This window comes from Falco peregrinus, chromosome 5, assembly GCF_023634155.1.
Source record: "Falco peregrinus isolate bFalPer1 chromosome 5, bFalPer1.pri, whole genome shotgun sequence".
Classification (NCBI taxonomy): Eukaryota; Metazoa; Chordata; class Aves; order Falconiformes; family Falconidae; genus Falco; species Falco peregrinus.
The window spans coordinates 33184207-33209937 of NC_073725.1; the positions used below are offsets into that span (position 1 = coordinate 33184207).

General features: G+C 36.5%; 1 protein-coding gene across 1 annotated transcript in view; it reads left to right on the top strand.

The window, feature by feature from the left end:
- AGMO (alkylglycerol monooxygenase) overlaps positions 1 to 25731 on the top strand; it is a 192031-nt gene that overhangs the window by 70182 nt on the left and 96118 nt on the right. Inside the window, exons 4-5 of the mRNA XM_055805891.1 lie at positions 6729 to 6832; positions 12689 to 12784. Of these exons, the coding sequence (XP_055661866.1) occupies positions 6729 to 6832; positions 12689 to 12784 (200 nt within the window). The remainder of the gene's footprint in view (positions 1 to 6728; positions 6833 to 12688; positions 12785 to 25731) is intronic.

The window sequence follows — 25731 nt, forward strand, 5'->3', positions numbered from 1 at the left end:
TCTTCCCACGTTTCCCTAGACCATTCTGCATCTTAAGTTTTGCAGATCTTATTGTGGATTTTTCGTGTGGGAGCAGTTTTGTGTTTTCAACTGGTATGGCAGCAGATCAAGCAGGAGGTTTTGGCTTGTGCGCAGATTCTGGAGGCAGGTTTTGTAGAAGGTTGCACTGATTTTTGGCTTGTAAGCCATGGGACCATATACCATGTGTTACTTGATTATAAGTTAGCCCACTCATGAAATAGTTTGCTGACCACATATGGTAACTTAAGAAGAGGTCTGAAAAACAGAGATAATACTGAACAAAGCACAGAAAAAGCACTTATCTCATTACGGAAGGATCAGATGTGGAATGCCTAGTGAAATTTCCTAGTTAAGCTGCTGGATTGCAACCATGTAGGTTACAGAGCGTCTTGTGGTAGCGTTATTTTCTGTTTAACACTGGCTGTGTGACATGTTGTATGATTGCTTATTCTGGGTACCACAATATATTTCATTTCAATATGACCAAATAGGACTAAATAATGTTGAGGCTGAGGAGGTGCTTCTGTGTTGTTCCACTTCTCCTGACACGGAACCTCTGGGAGCAAAGGTTAACGTAGACTGTTTTTCCTATTATTCTAAGCAGTAGTGGAAGTCCAACTTTCTAAATGCTGAGAATTGGTCTGTGTCAGGTACATACACAGATTGATCCTTCTCAAGAAAAATATGCAGAAGAAGAAAGCTGAAAAAATTGTTGGAAGCTCTATAATGAATCAAATCTAATTCACCAGTTGAACTCAGATCTCCTTACAGCTAGTATTTTGATTTACACGTGATCATCCTGAGAATATAAACTGCTAACGCTCATTGTGGCCAAGGCCACAGTGTAAGAAAAATTTTGTTATTAAAAAACTGAACCAAAACAAAAAACACCCACCCCACCCCCCCCCCCAAAAAAAAAGAAAAAGAAAAAAAAAAGAAGTGTATGTTTCCTTGTATACATGCTTCTTTGTGTGTGGTATATGAAAATCTTCCAGATAAATTCCTTGGATCTAATCTTGTTCTTATTTAACCTACACAAGTCTGCACTTATGCTAGCATAACTAAGAAAAGAATTTGTTCCTATAAGAATTATATTTCTAGTAAGAAGGAAGCAGAGGCTTTTGACAAATAAGGTATTTTGCAACTCTTATTGAGCAACACTAAAACAAAAAATGTTAAGTTGGATCAGAAGAGCAACAAAAGAGGGACTGCACCACTACAGACTAAACAGGAGAGTCATGTGTAGGTCATATCTACTTCTGTTGTGGACTAATCTGTGTAGGTAGGTTTCTGTTTTCCTGTCACGTGTAATGGATTCTAGGGTGGCTTCCCAGTTTTAATAAGGGCATCCACTCTGGGTCCCAAAATACAGTTTTTTAGCCAAATTTATTTAAAAAATCCAGTAATTGTCCCTCCCAAAACCAAAACTTAAGTGGTGCTCTGTTTCGGTGGTTATTCATCCAATGATAGCGTAGAATCCTGTGGGTAATGAAACTCTTTGAAAAAGCCCTGTATGAGAAGAGATTTATTCAAATATTTCAGAAGCATCAACAGAAGAAATCCAACAGAAGAAATCAGAACAAGGCAGGAAGCTAGTAAATTATCAGTTTTATTGTAAATAAGAAAAACTAGTAGTTTAGTGGAGAAATTATTTAAACACTGTGTATTCTTCTCTGTTTGATCTTTGTAGGGAGGGTTGAAATGCATAGAAAAGGAACGATGGGAAGTTCTACCTTCCAGGCCCTTTTCCATTCCTCAGTCATCCTGGGATTTCTAGCAATTCTGACTGGAGAAAAGTAGACCCATGAGATGATCCTGTTTCTGTTGCTTGTGGGTGAATGCAGCACAGAGAACCTGCTCTGCAGCGCTGCAGTTCACAGCTGCTCTAGGAAGCCGCAGTTTTGATGCTGGGGTTGGCAGGGATCACGCTGGCGGTGAGGGGTTTCTGGCCACGTGCTTGGCCTTGTGGAGTTCATCATAACATGGTAATCTGTGGCACAGCAAATGTCATTTTGCTATCTTCTGAGTTTCTAGTTAGGTAAATTGCAGTTCAGTTTCTCGTTGAATACTGAAGGTATCTAATCTTGTAAAAGATGGCAAACATAGTGAAACTGAAGGTTTTGTTTAAATTTAAGCAGATGCCAAGGGGAAACTTTCACCTGTTCTCATAGCTAGTGTCAGCATTGACTGAAAGAGAATGGAAAATGTACATGACTTAGCATGTGGATGTATGTCTAAATCCTCTGTATTTTTTTTTTCCACTCTACTTTAGATCCAGGTTTTATAAAGCTGTGCACAAAGAAATTACCCCCTTTTAATTAAAAGGTCTGTCTAACATTTTCTGTTCACTGAAGAGTTATCAAATCTTTACCGTTTTGCTGATTTTGAGGATTGTGTAAAATGTTTGTTTTCGTTGACATCACTCCTTGAAGTGACTAGTTTTTTTGGCATACATATTTTTCTCTTGCTGTTAATCTAAATGTATTGGGCTGTGAAAATCATGAGAAGCCACAGAAATGAACAACAGTGTCTCTTTTTGAACTCTCTGCATTATGTAATCTTGAAGAGAAATCTTATGTATATGATGACCAGTTTCTATTACCACGAAAGAAATAATTCAGAAGTAGTGAAATATGACCCAGGCATTGAATCTGTTTTTGGGTCTCACAAAAGGGAATTTGGTTAGTGCCAAAAAATGAATTTGAAATAGAAAAAAATTAAAGATAGGTAGGATCACTGATTGCCATACCAATATGATTGTATGGTGAAACATTACTTTTTATGTTTTAATTAGGAGGAGGAGGGAGGGAAGAAGTGGAAAAGAAGGATAACATAATTAATCTTTCTTCTTTCTGGAAAACCCAGAAAAAAAGATAAAGTGGGACTGCTGCAAAAAACCTGGCTCCAGCTTCTTGATGATTAGTATTGCAAGGCTGCTATTAAGTTCCCCTAAAGCCTCCCATTTCTCTCTTCTATCAGTAGGATTCATATACCAAACTAATGCTAAAAAAGACAAATTTCATTCTTCCTTTAGAATTAGTATTAGGATACAAATAACCGCTTGGAGCTCACTGGTTTTAGCAGCTGCAGGTCTGACTGAGATATCTTCATGGAGACTTAAAGAGCTAAAGCAAAAACTGAGGGCCCTATGATAACCTGTTGATCATCCAGCAATTCCTGTGTAGCACCAATTTCCTTTCCTTCTTCATTTATCTACATCCTTCATTCTTTTTTGGGGATTACATGTTGATTCTTTTGCTTTTTATATTGAGTAATGGAAGAAAATATTCATTGATTCTGCACAATGGTAATAATAATGTATTAAACAATAATTAACTCCAGCAGCAAGATGTAGTTGTTCTGTTCCTCCCCAGATGCAAAAAGCTTGTCAGGTCTCCACCAATTAACAGGAACCTGGGGAAAGCCACATCAGGAAAGGAGGTCCTTGCTGTGCTAGGTTTTAATTTCTATTAACTTCCCTCAGAACTACATAAAAGGAAATGCCACGTTTATGTTCTGTTAGTTTTTAAAACAGCAGACAATGAGGAAGGCTTCCAAGACCCAACTGGGTGCAGTACTTGGGAACGTAAAGCTGGCCCTGCTGTGAGCAGGAGGTTGGACTACAGACCTCCTGTGGTTCTCTCCAGCCAAAATTAGCCTATGACTCTATGATGTTCACTCTTCTGAATCAATAAGTTGTTTTTGTGCATATGGGTAGTGAAGTTATGTAGTTTTTAAAATTGTATTTACCAATCATATTTGACTTGGAAAACATCAAAAACTCTATTAGAGCATTGTCTGGGTGGCTCCTCCAATTCCATTGCCTACTTTTTTCTTGTAGTTTCACAGGAGAATTTGACTGGAGAAATACACAAAATGCAGTAATACTTCCTGTTTCCTACATAGACTTTTTTTTTTTTTTTAAAAAAAAAATCTGTGTTGGAATTGGCCATATGTCAGTCTTGCTTGCTTTTTTTGGCCATTATGCAAAAACAGATTTAAGAAAATGCATCTGAGAGAACCTTTATAATTTTAATTTCATTCAAGTAACTTCTCTCATTTTGTTTCAGGTTATCATCATTATGAATAAAAAGGTGAAACCCCAACTCTTCTATAGACGCATAAAAATACATTTTGGTTTCTGTCACAGGTAGTCGGTGAGCAGGCAGCTGTATTCCTTGAAGAGTGCTTGGTCTGTTTCTTACATTTCTGAGATGTCTTCTAGGCATTGCGATTGTAATATTTTTAATGTACTAATGGTCACAGACTGAGTTTTGGGGTGATCTATTTGACATTTCTTCATAATGTTATTCTTTTGCTTCAAACAAAAAGTTGTTGATGATCAGTTTCTTCAGATAAATTTTAAAGGCAAAAATTATTTCTGATTGTCAACTCTGCCTGTTTGCCAAGGAATTTAGCATAGTCTGTACCATTGATGTCAGCAAGAATAGGATTAAGGAGCAGGATTTAATTTACTTAGCTGTAACAGAAGAAGTCAGAAATAGATTTAGCAGTTAAGTTACTTGTGGCGGTATTGTTTGTTGATGTCCCTAATATTCCTTTGGTGTATTTTTGAATAATAGATAGTTTAAGTTGACTCGCATATCTGAAAGATTAACTTTTTACCAATATTCAGTTACCTTATTCCATATTCTTGTTAGTGTAAGAGGCAGTTTAACTGAAAAATGAATGCTAATAAAATGCCTTTTTAGTAATTCATTTTGAAAACCATTTGACCTTAACTACAATGAGAGTAGACTGTAAAAATCATCATAGATTCCCTTCCTTGAACTTTTCATAATGCTGAAAAATGACTGAGGGAAAGAAGCAAGATCCAGTTACTGTACCCTGTTTGCACAGCTGTACTTCATTGAGCCGAGGCTTGTGTTACACACAGTTTGTGATAGGAAGTAAATGCTTTTAAAACAGCTAAAGAGACAGGTCTTTAACCTCCACCTTTTCAGATGCTTTGTTCACTCATTTAGCTTCTGTTGAGGTCTTGGGAAACATTTCAAATACAAATTATTACTGTGTACTGAAGCTCACCTGAATAATTCATCTCCTAGTGAGCTCATTAGGCAGAGATGCATTAAGGTGATGTTGTGATATTTTTGAGTGAGAGATCACTAATTCTTGATATCGTGAACAATTTTTCCTTCAGGAACAAATGCATTTAAAGAAGGAAGAATTCTCAGACTGAGCATTAAGTGTTTTATGATAGTTGAAATTACAGTATTAATTCAGCATTTGTAAGGATCTTCAAGGACTTAGAGGACATTGAAGAATGTTGTTGTCATGTGAATTACCAAACTGTCAAAATTCATTAGTTCTTTCAAAAGTTCTCAGTTTCTAGCATACAAGACTGTTACCTCGTGTTATGACTCTCTTGTCTCCTGAAATGGTGAAGACACCTTGAGATTCATTAAGAGGATTTTTTTAACATTACTTTACATTGCCAGTACATGTTAATCACTAGACCTAAACTATACCTAAACTATTTGATGTAATCCTGGCACCAGATAATTTCAGGACTTTAAACACACATTATAAGATCATTCTGTGAATGTGATTCTAATGCCTGTGAAAGGCACTTCTCTAATTGCTCTGGTGAAACAAGTCAGTGGCAGTGGGAGTTGCGCAGCTGGCAGCCAGCCAATTAACTTTTAATTTATGTAATCAGCTGAGGCTTTGTGTACACTTCATCCCTAGAAATACAGGTGACCTTCCATTTAGGTTTATGCCAAATAGGCATTATTTGGGCTGCATTAACCACCCACTTTCTGATTTTGCTATAATTAAGGTCATCCTCATAGCTATACATCTGACGGCCATGAACATTTCTGCCTTAACCTCCCACTTGAGACTGCACAAGTATCAATATACACTGCAGAGGGGCCACCCAGATCTGCACCTAATGAGAAAATGCCTTGAAATACAATCAGGAGTTTGAAGTACGCTTCTTCACTGCAGTGTATGAGAGGTGTCATGCCTTCAGAGGACACGGCTGACACTGGTTTTGCCCTTATTCCAGCGCCTTTTTTTGAACTGTAACACCACAGAGGCACCGCTCTGCTGTGGCGGGTCCGGAGCCCCCAGCAAGCAGCCGTTTGTTTTGCCATTTGTCACTAGTGGGCAGGCAGAGGCTGTGTTTGCGGTCTGTGGTATAAGAGGCCTTGAAGATTTACGTGTTCCAGAAAACGGTAAGCATAACAGTAGACACCAGTTAAGTTGTTTAAATTTGAACTGTAAGAGTTCTGGAACGCTTTGTGTCCCCTTCTAGGCTTAAAATGTAACTTCAGTAAACAAACACAGGCATGAAAGCATCCTCAGTGCTCGTCCCTCTGAACCCCATAACAGAGCTCCTACAGACTCACATTATCAGGACTCAGCTCAGGCTTTCTGGCTGTTTTAACTCTAATCACAAATCCTTCTGCTCTTCCAACGATGATTTTAGCTCCTGCCACAGCCTCACCTTTGTCAGCATGAAAATTACGCTGACTTGTGTCCACTTACTGACATTTAACCCAGCCTACCCAAACTCAGCTCTGAGCATTAGGTTTTATTACTGCTATACTATGGTAAAATAGCTAAGTGTAAGTTGGGAAATTAGTTGCTTTTAGCTTAAGGAAAAAAGTAAAAAGGCCTTGAGAAACAAATGTTGCTTTGTTCTCTAGTACATACCTCATTAGAAATTATGTGTTTTGCAGAGGTTAATATACTGTGGGCAGCGCACCAAGTACATCATAGTTCTGAAGATTACAACTTATTCACAGCCTTGAGACAATCTATACTGCAGAAATACACCTCCTGGGTAAGTTGCACAAGACCTGACAAACTGATTAATATCAACAATAATTACTAAAAGTGAAAACACAGTGTTTATTTTCCTTCAAAGAGAAACATACAAAATTTTTAAGATGTTTGACACTGAAAGCACAGAAGTTGAAACTGAAGAATCTGAGAATCATAAGCTTTAAAAATACATTAATTAAGGCTTTTACAACAAACTTGAAAAAAGATACAGTATTTAAGTTTAAGAAGGCTAATTATAAACCTCATAACTTTTTGAGCAAAATGGATACTTTTTTCATTTGGTTATTCATACATAAGTACTGGAAAAGATCAGAATATAACATAACTACTCTAGTCGGTGTAACTGAAAGATGCAGAGAAAGAAATCATTGCTAAAGATTGCTTTGGACGTGCAGATGTATTTATTTGTCTCTGCTCATTCATGCCATGTTTTAGTACTGCAGTTAGTAAGGACAGTATCCCACTTCTTTTACCTAATGTTATTTCAGATATCATTTATATTAAATGGTGAGCTGTGTACATATGCAGTATAAGTGTAGTACTCATTTAGAGATTTAAAAATGTATATTTCTAAACACATTCATAAATGTAACATACTATTTAGCGTTCAGTTGGGCCCAGGATAACTGCGAATTCCTCAGTTGTGCTCTCGTGTTCTATTTTAACTCTTTTTTTTTTTTTTTTTTTTTAAACTTGGGTTTTAGTTTGTTTGGGTTTTTTTTGTTGTTTTGTTGGTCTTTGTTTTTTTCAAAAAAGAATAATAACTTCAAAATTTTAATTTTCAGAGTTAGAGTTCAAAACCAATATTCAATGCATTTTTGTATATATAAAACATATAAATGCTTTTCTCCAGTGAGGTATAATACTGGTGGTGGAGGAAACCCACAATCCTTTGGCAGTCTCTACCGCTAAACTATAAATGACTCAAAGCCAAGACTGTGTGCTCACACATGCAAATCCAGTGTAACTCCATTAATTTTGGTAAAGTTAGTCTAGATTTATGCTCACATAACTGAGCGTGGACTTAGCCTGTTGTTCATAGCTGTTTGAAGCTGATGACAATAAATGAGTTACAGCGCTAGGTTCCAAAAAAATGACTAGTTCCTCTGCAAATTGTGAAACAGATACTGCTTCTTACATTTGTTTCTTAAAGTCTTCTGTGTAAATTCTTGTTATTTTTTTATTCAGAAAAGAATCATCTGATGTTAGTAGACTGCCTCAAATGTAAATGACCGTAATGAACAATAGCGGAAGGGATGCATCTCTGTCACAACTCTGCTTCCTATGTAAATACTGCCATGTTAAAGATTTAACCTTTGTACATAGACCCTTGGGACCATATGTGCAAATGCTTAACAAAAACAATAATTCAAAAAAGACAAAAAGCCTGTGTGTACATATGGGTGCGTGCATGAGCACTTTGCCTGCCTGTGTGGGTTTGAGGATGATACTTCAGAGAGCATAAAATATTTAGGCAGGCCAATATGTCTCCGCTGCCTTAGATTCTGAAGACCATCCTCAGGACCACACTGGTATCACTCAGCAAATAATACATGTACATTCAAAATTTATTTGCTTTGAGCAAAGGGAAACAAACCAAGGAATCTGTGATACTTCTGTGTGCAGTGGTTTTTTTTCACCTGATATATGGTATTAGCTGAAACATTTGATTAATTTAAATATTGGTTTCCCTTCCACCAGAACTTTTGAGAAATATGCCAGTTTTATTTCTCCAAAGCCTTACTGTGCATGAACACAATTCTTGCTAATTTTTGTAGCCCTGCTATTTTTTTGAACTGCCATGCTTGTCCAAAACCCCATGGATGCATCTGCCTCGAAGCTGAAACTCAGTGAAGCCTTTAGTTAATCTTTGAGAGTGAGCTGATGTTGCTGAATGTGTGCTGTTGAATGCAGTTTGACATCCAGTTTTGTGGAGGCTGTGAGAAAGTTGTGGTGGATGGTGTGGGATTGTGGGACTGTTCTGCTGCCAGCTCTGTATGTGTTTTAAGTTAAACGTTGTAAGATAAATAAATCAGCATATTAATCTGTGTGGGTTGTGCTCAAGCTGATTGAAAAGATGTGAAATGAAAGAGAAGAGGAAAAACATGTTTGAAATACAATCAGTGATGTGAGATGTTCTGAACTTGGAACCAAATGCGTATTGCTTCATGTTGTTTGCACACACCAAGTGCTTGTTGCTCCAGTGGAGGGGCCATAGAGAAGCAGACCTGCTGTTGAGACTGAGAGGTGGTTTGGAGTGCATTTTGTGGGAAAAAAGTGTGGTAGAAAAAAATGTATATGCATTTTTAAGAAGAAATCGTCAAGTTAATGCTACATTAATACATACTGATGAAACAGTTGAATTTTGTGTAATTGTTAAAGGAAAGAGTTGCACATACACCTTGAAAAGTTATGATTTAATTCTTTGAGTATCAGTTCTCAACATTCCTCCAAGGGCAAGATTTTATTGCAAGTATTAGATCCATAATAATTTGATAGCTTTAGACTATACATTTAGATAAAGCATTGAATTCTGCCTTGTTGGTTTAGAAGCAGTGGAAACATCTATATATAAATCTGGAAAGGGAATAGCTAATGCTGTTCTTTACAGCACAAAGTTAACTTCTTTTCTACTGAGGAGTCTGGCATGTCTGAGATCTGTAAGGCAAGGGTTTTGGTTTTAATCCTTACCTCTAACTCCTGCAGAATATTCACAGAAGTGTAGGCCACCTGAACTAGCTGCTGGCAGCTGCCCTGCAGCCCCTCCATGGGCCACATCGGCAGGTGGCCCCGGAGACCCAGTACGGAGATGGAGGGGCTCAGTGCAGGAAACTCATCCCTCCTGCTAAACCTCAGGAGTTTCAGATTTTTTTCCCTGTCTGTAGTGGAAGTGTTTAGAAGTTTTTACTTACAAATGAGAGGGAGGAAGTCGGAGAGCGTGCAGGGGGCAATGCCTTAAGCTGCAGGCACGCAGCTGTGGTGCAACAGCCCCAGGTAGGAAGCCCTCTCCATGCCCTCACTGAGCGCCTTTCCCATCAGGTTATCAGTTATTGTGGTGCGCTCTCAATCTCTGTTGCTGAATCCACAAGTGGGAAAAGATCTGTGAGTGTGATAAACGTTTTTCAGCAGTTTTAGCCAGAAATTCCATCTTGGAGCCAGGAAAACTTTTCTTCTACAGATTAGTGGAAGCTGGTACATTCCCATGAAATGTTTTGATTTGGCGAATTGGCATTTCCAGTGAAAAACTATTTAGTAATTTATACACCCCCACCCCCGACATTTCTCTTGTTGTTTCAGTGGAACCACAAATAGGAGAAACCAAATCTTTTGTTTGGGAGAGGTTTTCATTCCTCTCCATGGGTTCTACTTCTGTAAATGATCTTTGAAATCCTTTTTGTACAAAACAAAGCTCCCATTGCAAGGAAACAGAGGCAGTTAGGAAAGCATTCTCCATTGTCAGTCTCAAATTTACCTGTAGATTTATATAAAACTTCCCTCATCTCGCCACTTAGAAGGGAAATCCTAGTACTCATTGTGAGAAGTAGGTTAGAAAATAAATATGAAGATGATCCTTTCTTCCTCTCCGAGTCATATGTAAATGCCACCAAATCACCTCTGATACATTTAGGGAAAAAGCATATAATTTTTAAACCTGCTTTCAGTCCTGCAACCACTTCCATGAATAATCTGAAAACCATACTTTTTTTTTTTTTAATCAACTTCTCAATTCCTTTTAAAAAATTTCCTGCCTCTTATCGTGCCATTAGACAGGTACAATCAATAATAAGAAAAAACTGCAGTACCTTTACTTAAATGTGGCTGTGTCCCCTACTCCTTTGTTGCCATCTTTTTAAGATAACCTCTGAGAAAATCCGTGCCAGCCTTATGGCTGTTGTGGCACAAGTGTCTCTGTCTCTCTCTCTCTCTCTCTCGTAGCTCGCCTACTTTCAATAATTAAATAGTAAGGGGGTCCAGGTTAGCAGAAGGTGGAAGAAGGAACTCGGAAAAGAGGTTGACTCCATGCTAGTGTTTAGGGCGTTTCTTGTAAAGTCTGGGAGGCTTGCACTACATTTCTGTTCTAGAGCATGGAGAATTGTGGGTTTGAAAGTTGCTCTTCTGTTTAGTAGTCTTCTGCACATGGCAGTCTGGACTGTGCTTTTAATTCTTAAAGAAGTCTCTTGCCCACTTCTACTCCAGAACTTCATGCCTGAATGCTACATCCCCTCAGTGTCATTTACTGGCTCCCACCTTGGGTAAGAGTTCCTATGAATTTTTGTGAGTTCACTTAGACTAGAGTGATTCTTAGGGACTGAATGTGCAAATTTCACCTTCAAAATATATTTTGCTTTCTTTTTTGTTTTATAGATGTTATGTGAACACCTCAGCCTTTGAGAATCAGGTTGATTAAAAGAAAATAGCTGTTTACATTATTTCCTCTAAGCTCAGCATAATCCTTCTACCACCTTTTAATGTCTTTATTTCTTGGAAAAGAACTTTCAAGATATTCAACCAGAAATGCCCCATGTGTATTTTCTGGAGCAGCTGTGATCCATGAAGCCTTTGAATGTAGTTTTTGCAGTTGCTGCTGTCCCAGCCCTACCAGGTGATACTGCAGGGACTTAAGGGTTTCCTTCTAGTTCTTCAGTCACTTTCCGGTTGAAACCAGCAGACTGTGCTGGGATTGCAGGGCCTTACTCCTCCACTGGCTTGTGACCGGGGTATATGGCTGTGGTGACTTTCTCAAGAGCATCAATCGCATTGTGGGGACAGGGGTGCAGTGCTTTCTCAGCCCCGGAGTGACATCTTACCTGTTGGGCAGGCCTCTTGGCAGTGACTGAGCCATTAACTGCTAGGAGCAGACCTACGCTAAAGGGATTCCTGGTTCAGGAGACCTGCCATGGCTATGAGATTGCTCTTTCTGGTGTTCAGAGAATTGGTTTGCATGAGCAGGACAATAGGAATTGGAAAACAGATTTTGTTAATTTTGCTTTGTTTCACAGGGAGCTATTATCTGCTATCCAGATTTTCCCTGAGTGCTAAAGAGATTTAAAGTTTCAAAGATACCTCTGCTACTGTGTGGTTTAGAAAAAAATATCTCTATTTTATGAAAGGATTAACTTCTTAATGAAGCTGGTATAACACAATGTCAGGTAGGAGAAAAAAAATTCCTTTTTTCTGAAGAAAGCAGACTGACTTTTAAAACATGAAGGTCTTGAAAGTCTTTTTCTATTGCTCAGCTAGTTAAGCAATTAATGGTGAAATTCCTGGGACTTTACCCTGTAGGTAAGTTACCAGCATCTTTTCTAAGCAAGCAGTTTTTTGAAACTGTTTTCATGGTAGTGCATCTTTAGAACTTGGCAATGTATCGAGGCTTCAAGGGAGATGCTGTGAGAAAGTCAGGGTGAGAATTTGTAATTAACTTTGAAAGCCAAGTAAACTGCCTTGCCCTTAAGGTGCTCACGTAGGGAGTTCACATGGAAAAGCTATAGTGTTATAGATTTACACCTTGCTTACTCTATGGTAATTCTCCCATATAAGTGAACCCTTCGTGTCAAGGATATGTTGCTGTCTACTCCGTATAGTACACAGAATAAACATCTAATCACAGGATTTTCTGAGTTTTCTTTATTTTTCTACTTGCTTAGTATGACTTTCTGGAAATTACTTCTGCATCAATTTATGTCTCATTTGCTACAGCACATCTAGTAGTAACATAATAATCAATATCTGTTCTGTATGGAGGTATTAGAAGAAGCAATTATCTTGTGCAATACTTTGAGCTCCTGAGATAGTGCTTTGTTATATCATCACAAGTATAGAATATCTAATGTATATTTTCTTTCTCATTTTTCAGATTTTCAACTTGCCAATGGCTCTTTTCATTCCCCCTTCAGTGTTTGCTGTTCATCTACAGTTTAATCTGCTTTACCAGTTTTGGATACATACAGAGGTAAACCAGGTTTTTAAGCCATACCTAAACAGTTAGCCTGAACAGTGTCCTGGAAATCCACTAGCAGCTGATTTATTGTGTAAGAAAAATCTTTGTCTGACTTCTTTAAGGAGAAACATCTGTTCATTTTTATTCCTTTTTCTGAATATATATTGCTAAGTTTATAAGAAGCAATGAGGCCAGTTGGTCCCAATTAGATTAAAAAAAAAAGTAACTGTAAGGAATCAAAACTTTTTGCTATTTTAATACAATATTTTCCTATCTTGCAGCTTATTAAACATTTTTGGCAGATACTGAAACTGATTTCATTTCTAAGATAAATATTTTAGGGGAAAATATCCAAAACCCAGTGCTTCTTAAAGATCATTTAGAGTTGCAACTGAAATCAGATATTGTTCCCTTTTTAGTGCAAATAATTATCAGCCAAAAAATGTTCTTTGATTATCTGATGGCTATTTGTTTATGACTGCACCTGTTTGTTTGTTTTGTGAGTGCTTAGACCATATCTAGTTTAGTTACATATACAGTTAATAACCCACTGTAATTAGTAAGCAGTTTCTCACACTTCTCAGGTAGTTGAATGCCCTTCTGCCTTCTCCCTTGCACTACAGTAGAGGTGTTTAAAGTATCCCATGTTACGTGTCAGTAGCATATTTCTCAGTAGCCCCTAGTGGGCTGTGGGCTAATTACAACACTTTATTCTGATTATTCTGACTATACAGGTGCCTTTTTCCCTCTGTAGTTACATTATGCGATCTATAGGACAATCCTTTTGGAAGGCAATTTTATTTTCTTTATCTTCCATTTTAGGTGATTGCATTGCTTCCATTACAGGTTTTGTTTTCTTTTTCTCTTTCCTGTGTGGTTCTTTAAGGAAAAAAAAAAAAAAAAAAAAGAAAAAAGAAAAAGAGGAATGAAGCTACTTAGACTAACCCAATAGCAAACTTCTGTTGTTGAAATTTCACATTGGTTGGGCACATTTCTAAAATCATTAATACACGTCTGATGCTCTGCAACACCATGTGACTAAAAAAGGCTTAAAGTGTGACACATCACCAGAACTGGCATAAACTCAAGAAATACACAATTAAGCTTGTCAAAATGTTTTGAAAAAATCTGAACACTTTGAAATTATACCAAATGGTATCGTATGGTAGCAAAGTTTCTTTGACTATGCCTCAGGTTCCCCAACTGTGTCTTGCCATTAAGAAAAATATAATATGCCTCACTTATGTCTTCTCTGCTGTCTGAAGCCATTTCTTCCTTGGCTGAGAGGTTTCCAACATTCTACTGTGGAGCAGTAACTCAATGAGCCTCAGCACTCGTGCCACATTGTGTGTCTAAAGTTTCTAAAGTGAATTTCAGAGGCTTATGAGTTGCCTCTAAAGTGCTAAATCCTTCATAGGACTTAAAAGGAATTTCCATAGTGTATGTGCAATGTGCCAAGTTTAGACACTAGTCTAAACAAAAATGAATTTCATTCCCAATGAAAAGATAAGCACTCCTTACTATGAAATTATTGTGCCAGTAGAAAAAAATAGATCTTTTGTACTGATCCAGTTGATCCAATCATAGATCTTTGTTTCTAAGGGAAGTAATTCTTAATGTTGATATTGTTGATTTTGTAGTGCAGCTGAAATTAGTTGAAATGCGTTGAAGTTATGTTTTAAGGTAAAAAATTATGTCAAAATAGAAATAGAGTTAGACCACGTATTAGCAGATTTCCTGCTCTCAAGGGCAAGAGCATAACAGAAAAGAGCAGGGAAAGGAAGGGAAATGGTAGCAGCTATTGCAGCCATGCACATTTAGATTAGCCAATATTTTTGGTGAAATGAATATGACACGTCACCATTATACTGTTGGGGGTTTTTGCAATAACTATTAGAATTTAACTGTTTAAAACTGTGGCATCTCTAATGTTGTGGTTTGTTGTTTTTTTTCTCGGTCTTTTTGCTGAATGTTAACAGTTATAATTATCTTAAACAGATTATAATAAAATTAAAATCCTTTTCGTACGTCTCAGTTTCCAGCAGTTTCCCAACATACGAGGTTTGTTTTGGTCTGCAGGCCTGGGGTTATATATAAAACAGCATCCTGTCTCAGTGACTGCTACTGAGATTCATCATCCCCCAGCAGCTCTGGTGTCCTCTGGGAGCCCATCGTGGGTGCTGTTACAGGGTGACAGTAAACGTTATTAGGGGTCTAGTGGAGATACACTTTATTATTTCTATTCTGCCCATGCAAGATGTAATGGTTTGCTTCTAAAATGCAGGAGCGTTTGATAAGAAAAGTTAAGTTTGTCCACAGATTTCTATTGTTTTTAGTCAGTGTTGATGTTTCTTATAGACAAGATTTGGCCCCATATTGACTAGTCAAGTATGTTTGGAATTTGTAACTTCACGACTTTTGATTGTACATCAGTCTCCTTCAGAAAGAAAATCTAGGAAGATACAGATCTCTTTTCTTTAATAGGCAATTTATTTTTTTTTATAGCACTGGAAAGCTTTATAAAGTTTATGCACAACTTACTATTTTACACAAGAAAAAAACTATGATATGTAAGTAATAGGAAAGAATAAAAGTATATCAGAGTTTCTGAGGGAAGATATTTTGGTTTGGGGGCAATTGAAATTTAAATCAGTAATTACAAGAGAACAATCATGCAGTGCTGAACCCTTCTATGCCATGTTTCAGCCTAGGACAAAAGTTTATAGCCAAAGTATGATGCCTGATATTTGCCTGTACTTTAAATTTGAATGTGTCCAGTGTTGTTTCAAACAATGCTGAGGGAAGTTTCTTGTGTTTCAACTTTGACCTTCTTCAAGATTTGTTACATCATTTTTTGTCCAGTTTTCCTACCAGCAGATCAAACAATCTATTTTATTTTAACGCAAGTGGCTCATATATTCTTGAGAAGACAGTATACCAAATCATCAAGATGAAAAGTACCCACTCATTCTATCTCACTGAGACGTATTTCCTGCATACTTGGTATGCATTAGCTTTTGGTCTTTTTTATATAAAAGAGTACAGCATTTTAATAAATTTTATATGAAGATTACACCATGCCGTTATTTTAATATTGCAGACCTTTTATTATTACTAAAATCAGAATGGGCTATTGATACAGGGAAGGCATTTATATAATTAATAAAGAAAGGTTGGGTGGGCTAGATTGAAAGCATGACTTTGCTACTTCACTTGCACATTGCATTTTACTGTATTCTCCCATTACAAGAATTTTTGCTGTCTGACGACCACGTTCTTTTCACTCCTGTGCATTATTGCACTGTGTACATGGCAATCTGAAATTATATGAGAAATCTTCCAAATATTTTTTAAAAAATCTCTGTGTAGCACCAAGGTATTGAAATAAACCCATAATAGTTTATTTAAATGAAAAATGAAACAAACAAGCAAACAAAAAACCAAAAAAAACCCCAACCCCACACTAAAAACAAAAACCAAAAATACCCAATCCAAAAACAACTGAAGAAGACACTTTACTGTAATGGTGCGTAAAGATAGGTTCTCAATAAAAGAAGAGAAAACAACCTTTGGTGCTATTAAATTCTATTTAGGTCAATGGAATTGAGTTAGTATATCTGCTCTTAAATGGTCTGGGAGAAATGTTTCCATGACTCAACTATTCTCATCTAGATCATAAGGGGAGTGAAAAAAAAATACTTTGTTCAAAGAGCACTAAAAATCTAATTTTTCAAAAGCCACAAAATGTTTCAGGACTGTTACTGACAGACAGAAATACTCCATTTCAGTTTATTTTTACAGGTGATTCGGAAGGTCTATGGTTTATATTAAACTATATCCTTCCATTATGCATTTATTACAACCAATAAGTTAGGTGTGTTTATAACCTGATAGACACCTGTGAAAAACAGAAATTAGTTTCTGTTGGTTTAGCTGTAATTTTTATGAGATGTCAAATTGTATTTGGAAAGTATCAACTGAATCAGTCCCTGATGGTAGTAAGTGCAGAAGCAGATTATTCCTTGCCTGTTTGATCTTTGACATGCATTAGTTTCTGTTTAATTTTCTAATTTAAGTGAAGAATGTAATCTGCCCTTTACCATACTCACAAAAGTCAGGTTTCTTAAGGCATCTTTTTTTTCCTTCTTTAAGTCTTTCTACCTCCTCAAACTCTGGAGCAGAAAAAGGTGAGCCACTACTATTAACCAGGAGTAACGTGGGTGAAAACACGCAAGGAATGGGAAAAATTTTGGCAACACCTCATGCAGGTTGGAAAAAGAGATGTGAAATTGCTGCAGATATAGGCCAAAATACATCAGTTTTTGTCAGAAAATACCAATTTGGTAAAACTGTAACTTGGTGTGCAAGTATACTGTGTTTGTCAGAAAATATTTTGCACTTACGTGCAGTGTGTACTGGTCTAAGTTTCTGCCTATGACTTTCTTTTCGTTTGATTTCTGGTCAGTTTTCTTTAACGAAAAACTTTGAAAGAGAGAAAAATTGTGGAAGCTTCACGCTTTCATGGAAAGGAATTCCGTTCCTGGCAGGAAGCCATGGACAGCCCATCTGGGCTTCCCGAATACAGATGAGCTGTTGTGGCCCAATCCTGACATCAATCAGCTTGTACGGGGAGTTGAAAGATGGCCTAGGAAGATGGCTAGATTGAGAGAACATGTTCTATGTTTTGTTTTGTTTTGTTTTTTTTTTTTTCCAAATATAAGCATAGGGTCAAGAAGGAAGTTAAACAGGCAGATTGAAGAACCAAGTAAAATTAAGTAAAATGTATAAAAATGTACATATTTCTTTTAAGGAGCAGTACACCTGTGGTCACCTTACCAATAGCAAAATCTGTTCTTGAAATTCTAGAGGGCATGTGTGTCCTTAGGTCAATGTGATAAATAAGTGACAGCATGAGACAATAGATAAAATATTCGGTTATTAATTCCCAGGATCTAACAGTTGAGATTGGTCCTCTATTTCTTTGCAGATTTAATTTTTCCATTTTCTTGGACCTTCCTTTTCCCCATTGTGTGCTGTAGCCTTATTTAAATAAGCATGAAAGGAATGCAGGAGCAAATAAGTGTAACAAGGTGCATTTCAAATGCTTTCAGTAGTTTAGTAATTTAGAAGTGATTTAGTAATCTGTTTCTTAAAATTTAAAGGTAAATTTGATCAAGAAATGAGACTTTGAATTTAAAAAGCATTTTAATAAAACTTATTTGACTATAATGCTTTTCAGTGTTTGCAGTGGGAAGAAGATAGTTTTGTTTTTGTGGCTGTTTTGTGGAGTTGGAAAAAAAAATTTGGTAATGAGCTAAAATCTTCACTGGTTTGGGAATGAAAAATGGAGATGTGGTGCTGGGAAGTAAGAAAATCTTGAGGCCTTGTTTACAAAGATATATATTTATGCTTAATTGAAAGTAATGTGAATAGTTCCTATAAGGTCAATAAGTAATGAGTCAAATTTAACGTGCAGAAGTTTTTGCCAAATGGTGGTATACAAATAGTGTTAAATGGATCACAGTGGAAACAGAGTATGGTGGACTGATATAATTTCCTGGCCAAGATGAGAAACATGGTTTGTTTGGGTTTTGTTTTGTTTTGTTGGGGTTTTTTTTGTTTTGTTTTGTTTTTAATAAAGTGTCACCAGTAAAAGGTAAATTCAATAATAATCCAATGTGTTGGGTATAACTGTGAAATTGCAGTCTCTTGAATTCGCTGCTGGAAACTCATTTTGCATTCAAGTAGCATATGCCAAGAAAACCTTTCATTTTCTGTATTCTAGTACATTGGTTCATGTAATGAAAGAACAAACTTATTTTCTTCAATTAAGCCACTATAGCAAAAAATAGACATCAATCTGTCTGATGTGCCCATCCAAATTAGAAAAACACACATCTGCCCTAGTCAGGTTACAAGGGATCAAAAACTTAACATTCACAAGACTTTTGCTAAAAGTCATCAAAAAGATAACTGTAATTACAGGTGATTACAGCCATTCTCCTAGTCTGATGTTCCAGATTGTGTCTGACTACTTTCAGTGACACAGATGATTTAAGTGGAATTCCTAGAGACAAGTCATGTCATCTGACAGTTTACTGGCTTTTAGAAACTGGATTTTCTCACTGCTACAAAAATCCAAGAAATTATTCTAAAACCAATAGGGAATGAACTAGTTGCTGATTTGCATAAAGAACAAAATTTTGGTTTACAAAATAAAGTTCTGCTCCCATTCCTGATAGCTGATGCTTTTATAATTCAGAAATTTATTGTTTGCCTGCCACAAACTCTCAAGTGTTTACTGTAGAGAGGAGAACAAATAAATCAGTAAACACCAGGGAGATAAAAATACTTTCTTTAATGCAGACAGTGTATTTGTAGGTCCAGACAGGATATATACACAATGTAGATAATATAACTCAAACATGGTTCCAAGAAACTAAGAGACCTCACTGCTTCAATCCAGCCTGCCTGCCACAATGGCTTACAAAATTTTCTGAGCAACCCGCAGGATGGAAGTCCTGCCACCATCACACTTGCCAGAACATGGAGAAGAGCAAAGCTAACAATATCACTAAGTAGAAATACTAGCAATAACTGCAAAATGTGTTCTGCTTTTCCATTTTTCACTCGCTCCACGAGGGGAAAAAAATATTACCTTTCTTGATTTATAAAGCGTATAACTCTTCTTTTTGTTTTAAATAAAAATAACAAGAGAGAGAAAATAAAACATTCATAAGAGACCACGCTGTTCCTGTCCTGCTAAGTGTAGGCTGCACTTGAGCATGGGTTTATCAGGAAAAAAAAAAGTGGGATGAGGTTTGGAGTTCCTTCCTTGGCACCTAGAACCTCAGTGATGGTTATGAGTGTTGAATTTACATCTTGGTAGCCCCAAAATGAGACTCCTATTTTAACACTAAGTGCTTCTTCACACTTTTAGGCAACTACCCAGAAGTGCCTTGACATGGTGAATTAAGTATTTTATTCTCAGCTAGCTTCTCTTTCAACTGAATTGCACAATTGAGAGGGTCTTTAAAAATATGTAAGTAATTTAAATGAACTAAGCAGAGCTCTGCACCCAGTAGGTCTAAGTTCAACATGCAGCACAGAAGCCATGATCTTTTTCATTCAAAAAGCAGCTGCTCCAAGATAATTGGCTTATATTGGTGATTTGCATTTGACAGGCAACAATCCAAGCAGAGGAACCCTTCCCTTTCTCTGTTGAAGCTGGGTCACTGGTGAGGCCAGAAATGAAAAGTTTATGGGACAAGAACATAAGCAGGAACTTCACTTTTCATCTTAATAGTTAAGTCCTTGAGTTTGAGCGTTGGCTTCTGGTCCTTGCACCAAAACCTCTTCTTGCACAAGACAGCTGTGAAATGTTTACTTCAGCAGCAGTGGGCCTGACTATTGCTAATCTGCCTGCAGAAACCCTAAAACTAAAAGTTGTACTTCAAGAGTTTTATTTAGCGACTTGTGTCTATTAAGTCTCTGGAGAATTATGAAGATAAAAGTGAAATAAGCTATTTAGAGATGCAACACATTTCAGTACATTCTGCATCCTGCAAAAGGATCTAGGCAACTCATTTACCAGATAAAGTGAATATAATGAAGGATGCAACATTGATGTGGAGACAAGTTAGGGATACTGCTCTCTCTAAAAAAACCACCAAACATATTATGTGTAATACTCCTGAGTTTTTCTCATAGCTTGTACTCATTGAGAAGCTATTTAAATTAGTTGTGGTTTCAAAGCCAACAGATCATTTGAAGACCCTTCTTTGTCAAAAACACAAAGTTTAGGCTGGTGACTATGTTTTGATCTATTTAAAGAGGAAGGTGAAGAGCTACGCTTTGCTATATTTTAGTTGTTTTCAGGACTGCTGTACTGATTTATTACATTCTGTTTTTTTCCCCACAATTGCCAGCATGTTTTTGTCAAGCTGCTGAAAAATACTGAAACTGTATAGCAATTTTTCTTCCTGAAGTTGTTTAAAATGCTTAACTTGATATATGACTGAAATAATTACTTTCTTCATGCTCTGCTATTTGTAATGCTGCAATTAAAACAAGCAGTTAGTGTAGGTTTTCCCTCATTTATAGTGGACAAATTGGTTGAAACTTCCTATCTGTGCTTATCTTTCCCACAAGGCTTAATTGGATTTTTAAAGAAAAAAAAAAAAAAAGTTGCATCCACTTATTGTGGATGTTAATCAGAAAGTGTTAACTGAAATATTCACGTAAGATGCCAATTTGATTCAAACCTTACCTCCTTGCTGAGGCATTAAACAATGCAATGTGACAACAGCCTGCCTCCAAGATAATTTATTATAAACACATTTCCTAAGTCTGTGTTTGTTATATAAATATGCCCTAAACTGGACTATCCATTAAAACTAGGCTTTCACCTCCCATTCCTACAATCCAGATTTATCAGAAATTCACCCCCTATGAAACTCTTTATGATCCCAACAGGCCTGATTCCTCTTGCTTGTTTTATTTCTAAACTATAAATATTGTTTTTTCTCTCCTCAGTGTGGAAATTTGGCCACATCCATTTTACATGCTTACTGGAGTAGAAAACTGCCTAATAAGATAGGAAAACAGTTGGCGGTGTATAAATCAGGGTTTGCTGAGGATTTCAAAGTGTGAAACTGGCAGATGAGCACATACCCTTGGAGTTCTGCCTTTCCCCAGCTTCCCTGTGGAGATTTCACATGACAGGTTTGATCACCAGGGCCATCTGTATAAATACATGGGTGTGTCATCCTGAATTAACACAGCAGCTCTACTGGGGAATGTAATTAAGGTCTTATTTTTAAATTTCCCCACCAGACTGTCTGAAATATAGATTTCTATGCCAGGAATAAAAATATTAGCTTGATTTTGATGAGGAAATCAATAGTAATATGCGTTTTACTACCAACTAGTCTAACGGAAACCCCAAAGTTAAGTTCAGAGTGCTCCTTAGTGATGCTCCAGGGATGAATGTACCCTCTCCTGTCCTGCAGATCAGTAACACTATGATATTGAAAGTAGTGCTGTGCTACAAACAGCTTTTCTTGTACTCAAAGAAAAAAAATAAAACACACACAGGACTGTAACATTGCCTGCTCTACTCGGTTGACATTCCTTCCTAACATTCATGTTGAAACGGAGTTAAGTAAAGATTCATGTTGTAGTGGTGACAGGAGGAGTTGTTACACAAGATGTAAAGTTTCCCTTGGATTTCATGTCACGATTTTTTCTCATTATTTAAACAAAAACTACATTGAAGTGGTGCAGGTACCAGGCAATAAAGATTTCCCTTGGTGCTGACAAACTCTTGAGACCGCAAACAGAGGTGCTTACATGCCGAAAGCGATATTGCATAAAGTTCTTTTCCTTTAGGATAGAGATTCATGTCACAAAGGAAACATCTTTATCTAAGAACTACTGTTATAGAAAAAAAAAACCAACTAGTTCTCATTGTATATGAAGATTTCACTTCCAGCACGTTTTAATCAGTAATGTATGGAAACCATTTCTAAGCATGAAGCTTTTAGCCTGCCTTATTTATTGAACTGCTCTTGGAATTGCTTCAATTATTGTCAGTAATTCTGCTTTATTATTTTTAATATACTATTATAGCAATATCCAAGTACAACGGAGGAAATATGTTGTTTTAAAAAAGAGAGGAATAGTGTTTTGTGGGGAGATCTGACAAAGCTTTTATAACTGGTATACATAAGATACTTACATACCTGATTTGTAGGTAGTTTGTTGAGTCCGTTTGTAAGGGATTTGGCAAGTGAAAAATTATTGTTGTGGTTATGGGATGTTAAAAAATAAACAAAGTAAACAAGAAAAGAGTTTTGCTGAAATGCTGCAGTTCATCTGTGGGTCACTGGCACAGGAGTTGAGGGTGCATGTGGTGTGTTGAGAGAGGAAAAAATGGAGACAGGAATTGATTTAAAACAGTAGGTGCCTGTATCAGGGAAACAAGCACAAAGGTAAACTCCCCAGCAATATCAGTCAAAATACAAATAAGGTCATCATTGGACTGTTGTTCCACTATTACTCCTTTTTTAGTTTTAAAACTCCTTTCCAGTAAAAAGGTTCTGAAACAAAACTTTCTACTGCATACAAAATTTATAGTAGCAGAAAGTTTTTTCTTTTTTAATGAATACCATGATTACAAGCCACAAAACCTGAGCTGTTCTGATATTCTTATCACATTTATATTGTTAATTTTAAAAAAAAAATCCTGAAATGTGAACATTGTGAAAGCCATTTTGAATATAAAGCTATTTTAAGCTGAAAATGCTTTGCTGTCTTGAATGGCTGAGACCTAGCAGTGTATATGCTCTGGTGACTGGTTGCAACTGCAGTGTAAGCCTGGTTACTGCTACTGTGAACACTTAGGAGCTCCTTTGCAATTGCTGTTCTCCAAGGAAAATGTCTTGACACAGGGAAGGCACAGAAGTGAGGGCAGATTGACAGCTGAAAGGTAGATGGAGTACCTGCCACTGTCTTTCTCCTCTCCATTGCCTGTTAGGCATTCTTTTGAACATCGGCTGTTGTTACACCACATTAAATTTTGTTACAAGTCATTCCCTACAAACTTCATTCCTTTCCCTGACTGCAGTAAATTCCTGTCAGCTTGACATGACAGGTTCAGAATCATGCCTGGCAAAAAAATGTCTTACTATCCTAGCCCTGACAATTTACTTTGGTGAAAGATCTGCTTATAGGAGTTTTGCCCCAGTAAAATGGCAGAATATTGAAGAAATCAACAAAACTAATAATAATAATAATAATAATAATGATGATTATGATAATAATAATAATATGTTCTTTGCCATGTGGTGCTGCAGGAGCCTTCAAAATTTGGCTTTCCAGAGGTGATATGCTTCTGTTTGTTGGAATGATATATGCATATATTTATGAAATACACATTTAAAAAATATTGATAACATTTTTGGCACCAAAAGTTTTCGTCTGACAACAGTTTTTTTCTGTTTTAGAAATGTGCTAAATACATAAACTTACTGATAGAAAAGGAAGTTTCTAGAAATAGCACCCTTTACCATTTTGAATATCTGGTGAAAAAATAGTTTTGGTGTGTTTTAGCCAAAGTGTTGATTTATGGATTGCTAATTTCAGCATGTTGGATTTTTGCTTGGTCAGGTACAGAGTTCTTTACCACCTCTGAGTTTAAAAGTCATGTGGTTATAATTGTTATCTCAGATGATGTTTCCATCGACGTATGGCTAGTATGACTGCAATGGAGGTAACCTTGGCTGAAGAACTAATTGAAGTAGGCTCAGGCATCAATCACTGATTATGCTGCAGAAAACATATTTCAGTAGATTTGTAAATGTCATCACCCCCCAAAAAAAACTATTTTAAAGGATGAGAGGTTTCATTTTCCAAAGAAAATACTTTCTCTAGGATTAGTCAGAAGTATTTATTTAAAATTTTACATAAATTCCTGAGGTCCTTAGGGAGCCCCAAGAGACAAAGCTCTACTTTAGCATATTGATGTATTATATAGACTTTGAAATGGATGAATTTTAAATTTAAAATATTAATTTAATCAGTTGGATATTGAAAAATTGAAGGCATTCATTCTGAGGCCATTTTATTATAATCCACCTGTAGGCTAAAAGTGAATACTGCTGTTCCTAGTGATTCCCTTCTCTCCTAGTGCAGTTTTGGTTTATTTTCATAAAAAAAATTCAAATATTGAGCTAAAAATAGACTAAAACCAAGGGGATCAAAGTTAGGTGTGGTCTATTAGTAGGTCTAATAGATAAATCACTGCTCTTTCAGGTACTGGGCTGCAGTTCAAGACATTTGACTTCGATTAAATTAATTTAGTGGTCACATCTCACATATCTTAAAACAATGAAATTTTCTGCTTGAGAAAGGTGGGAAATGAAGCTAGTATGAATGATGAACCGTTTCTCACCTTTAGGTGGTCTTTTCAGACTTGAACATATTTTGAAGCAGAACTGAGAAATAGAAGTGTTCCTACTTATGTTGTCCTTGGCTTCTGAGTTAAACAAAACAAAACAAACTTGTCCCAGTATTCTGCTTTTCCAGTCAAGTGTGTGCAGGATTATGAGACAGATGCTCCAAATGTTACAGTTCTCTTTATCTGAAGAATTTTCTCATTTCTATACTTGTTTAATTACAGAAATGCTGTATTTAACATATTAAGTAGAAACTCTTAGCTGTTGTTAAAGAAAAAAATGAACTTTTTTTTAATTCCTTTTATTGTAGTATTTGCCTGATTAATGAAAATTTAAGTTCATCTGAAGAATGTCCAGCATCTACTTTTTGAGTCCAGATCTACTTTTACTTGCACAAGTCTGAATTAAAAAGAAATAGACCTGGCATATTTTAGGACTTCATTCTGTAAACCTTAAATTAACAAATAGCCTCGTATGTTTAGTTATTTATGTGAATAGGCTTGCTCTTATGAGTAATGACTTTCTGCCTGTCTACTGAATGTGTTGTTTGCCAATATTATCTCTACTACAATATTGCAGATCACCCATTTTGGCAGTATAAGTATTAAATTTACTAATTGACTTCTGTAAAAGACAAAGTTACATGTTCTGGGTTTTGTTTCTTAAGGTCTAAGCATTTTTATTTAGCTGTTCTCCCCACCCCCTTCCTTTTAATTGCAAGATACTATGGTCATTATCAGACATGGTGAATGGATACCATTTTAGGATACATTTTGACCAGAAATTCTTTTTGGCCACCCAGTGATTGCATCTATTTGTCATTGATGTTTTTGTGTTTGGGATTAAGCAATGGCTGCTCTATCTGGATATCCACACACTTCTGCTGAGCTAACAACTAAAGCACATTTGAAGTTAGTGCTGCCTTTCCTCTGGCTTCACAGCATAGGAGAGTATCTAATTTAGCATAAACCCCGCTGATACAAAATTAATTAGCATTTTCTG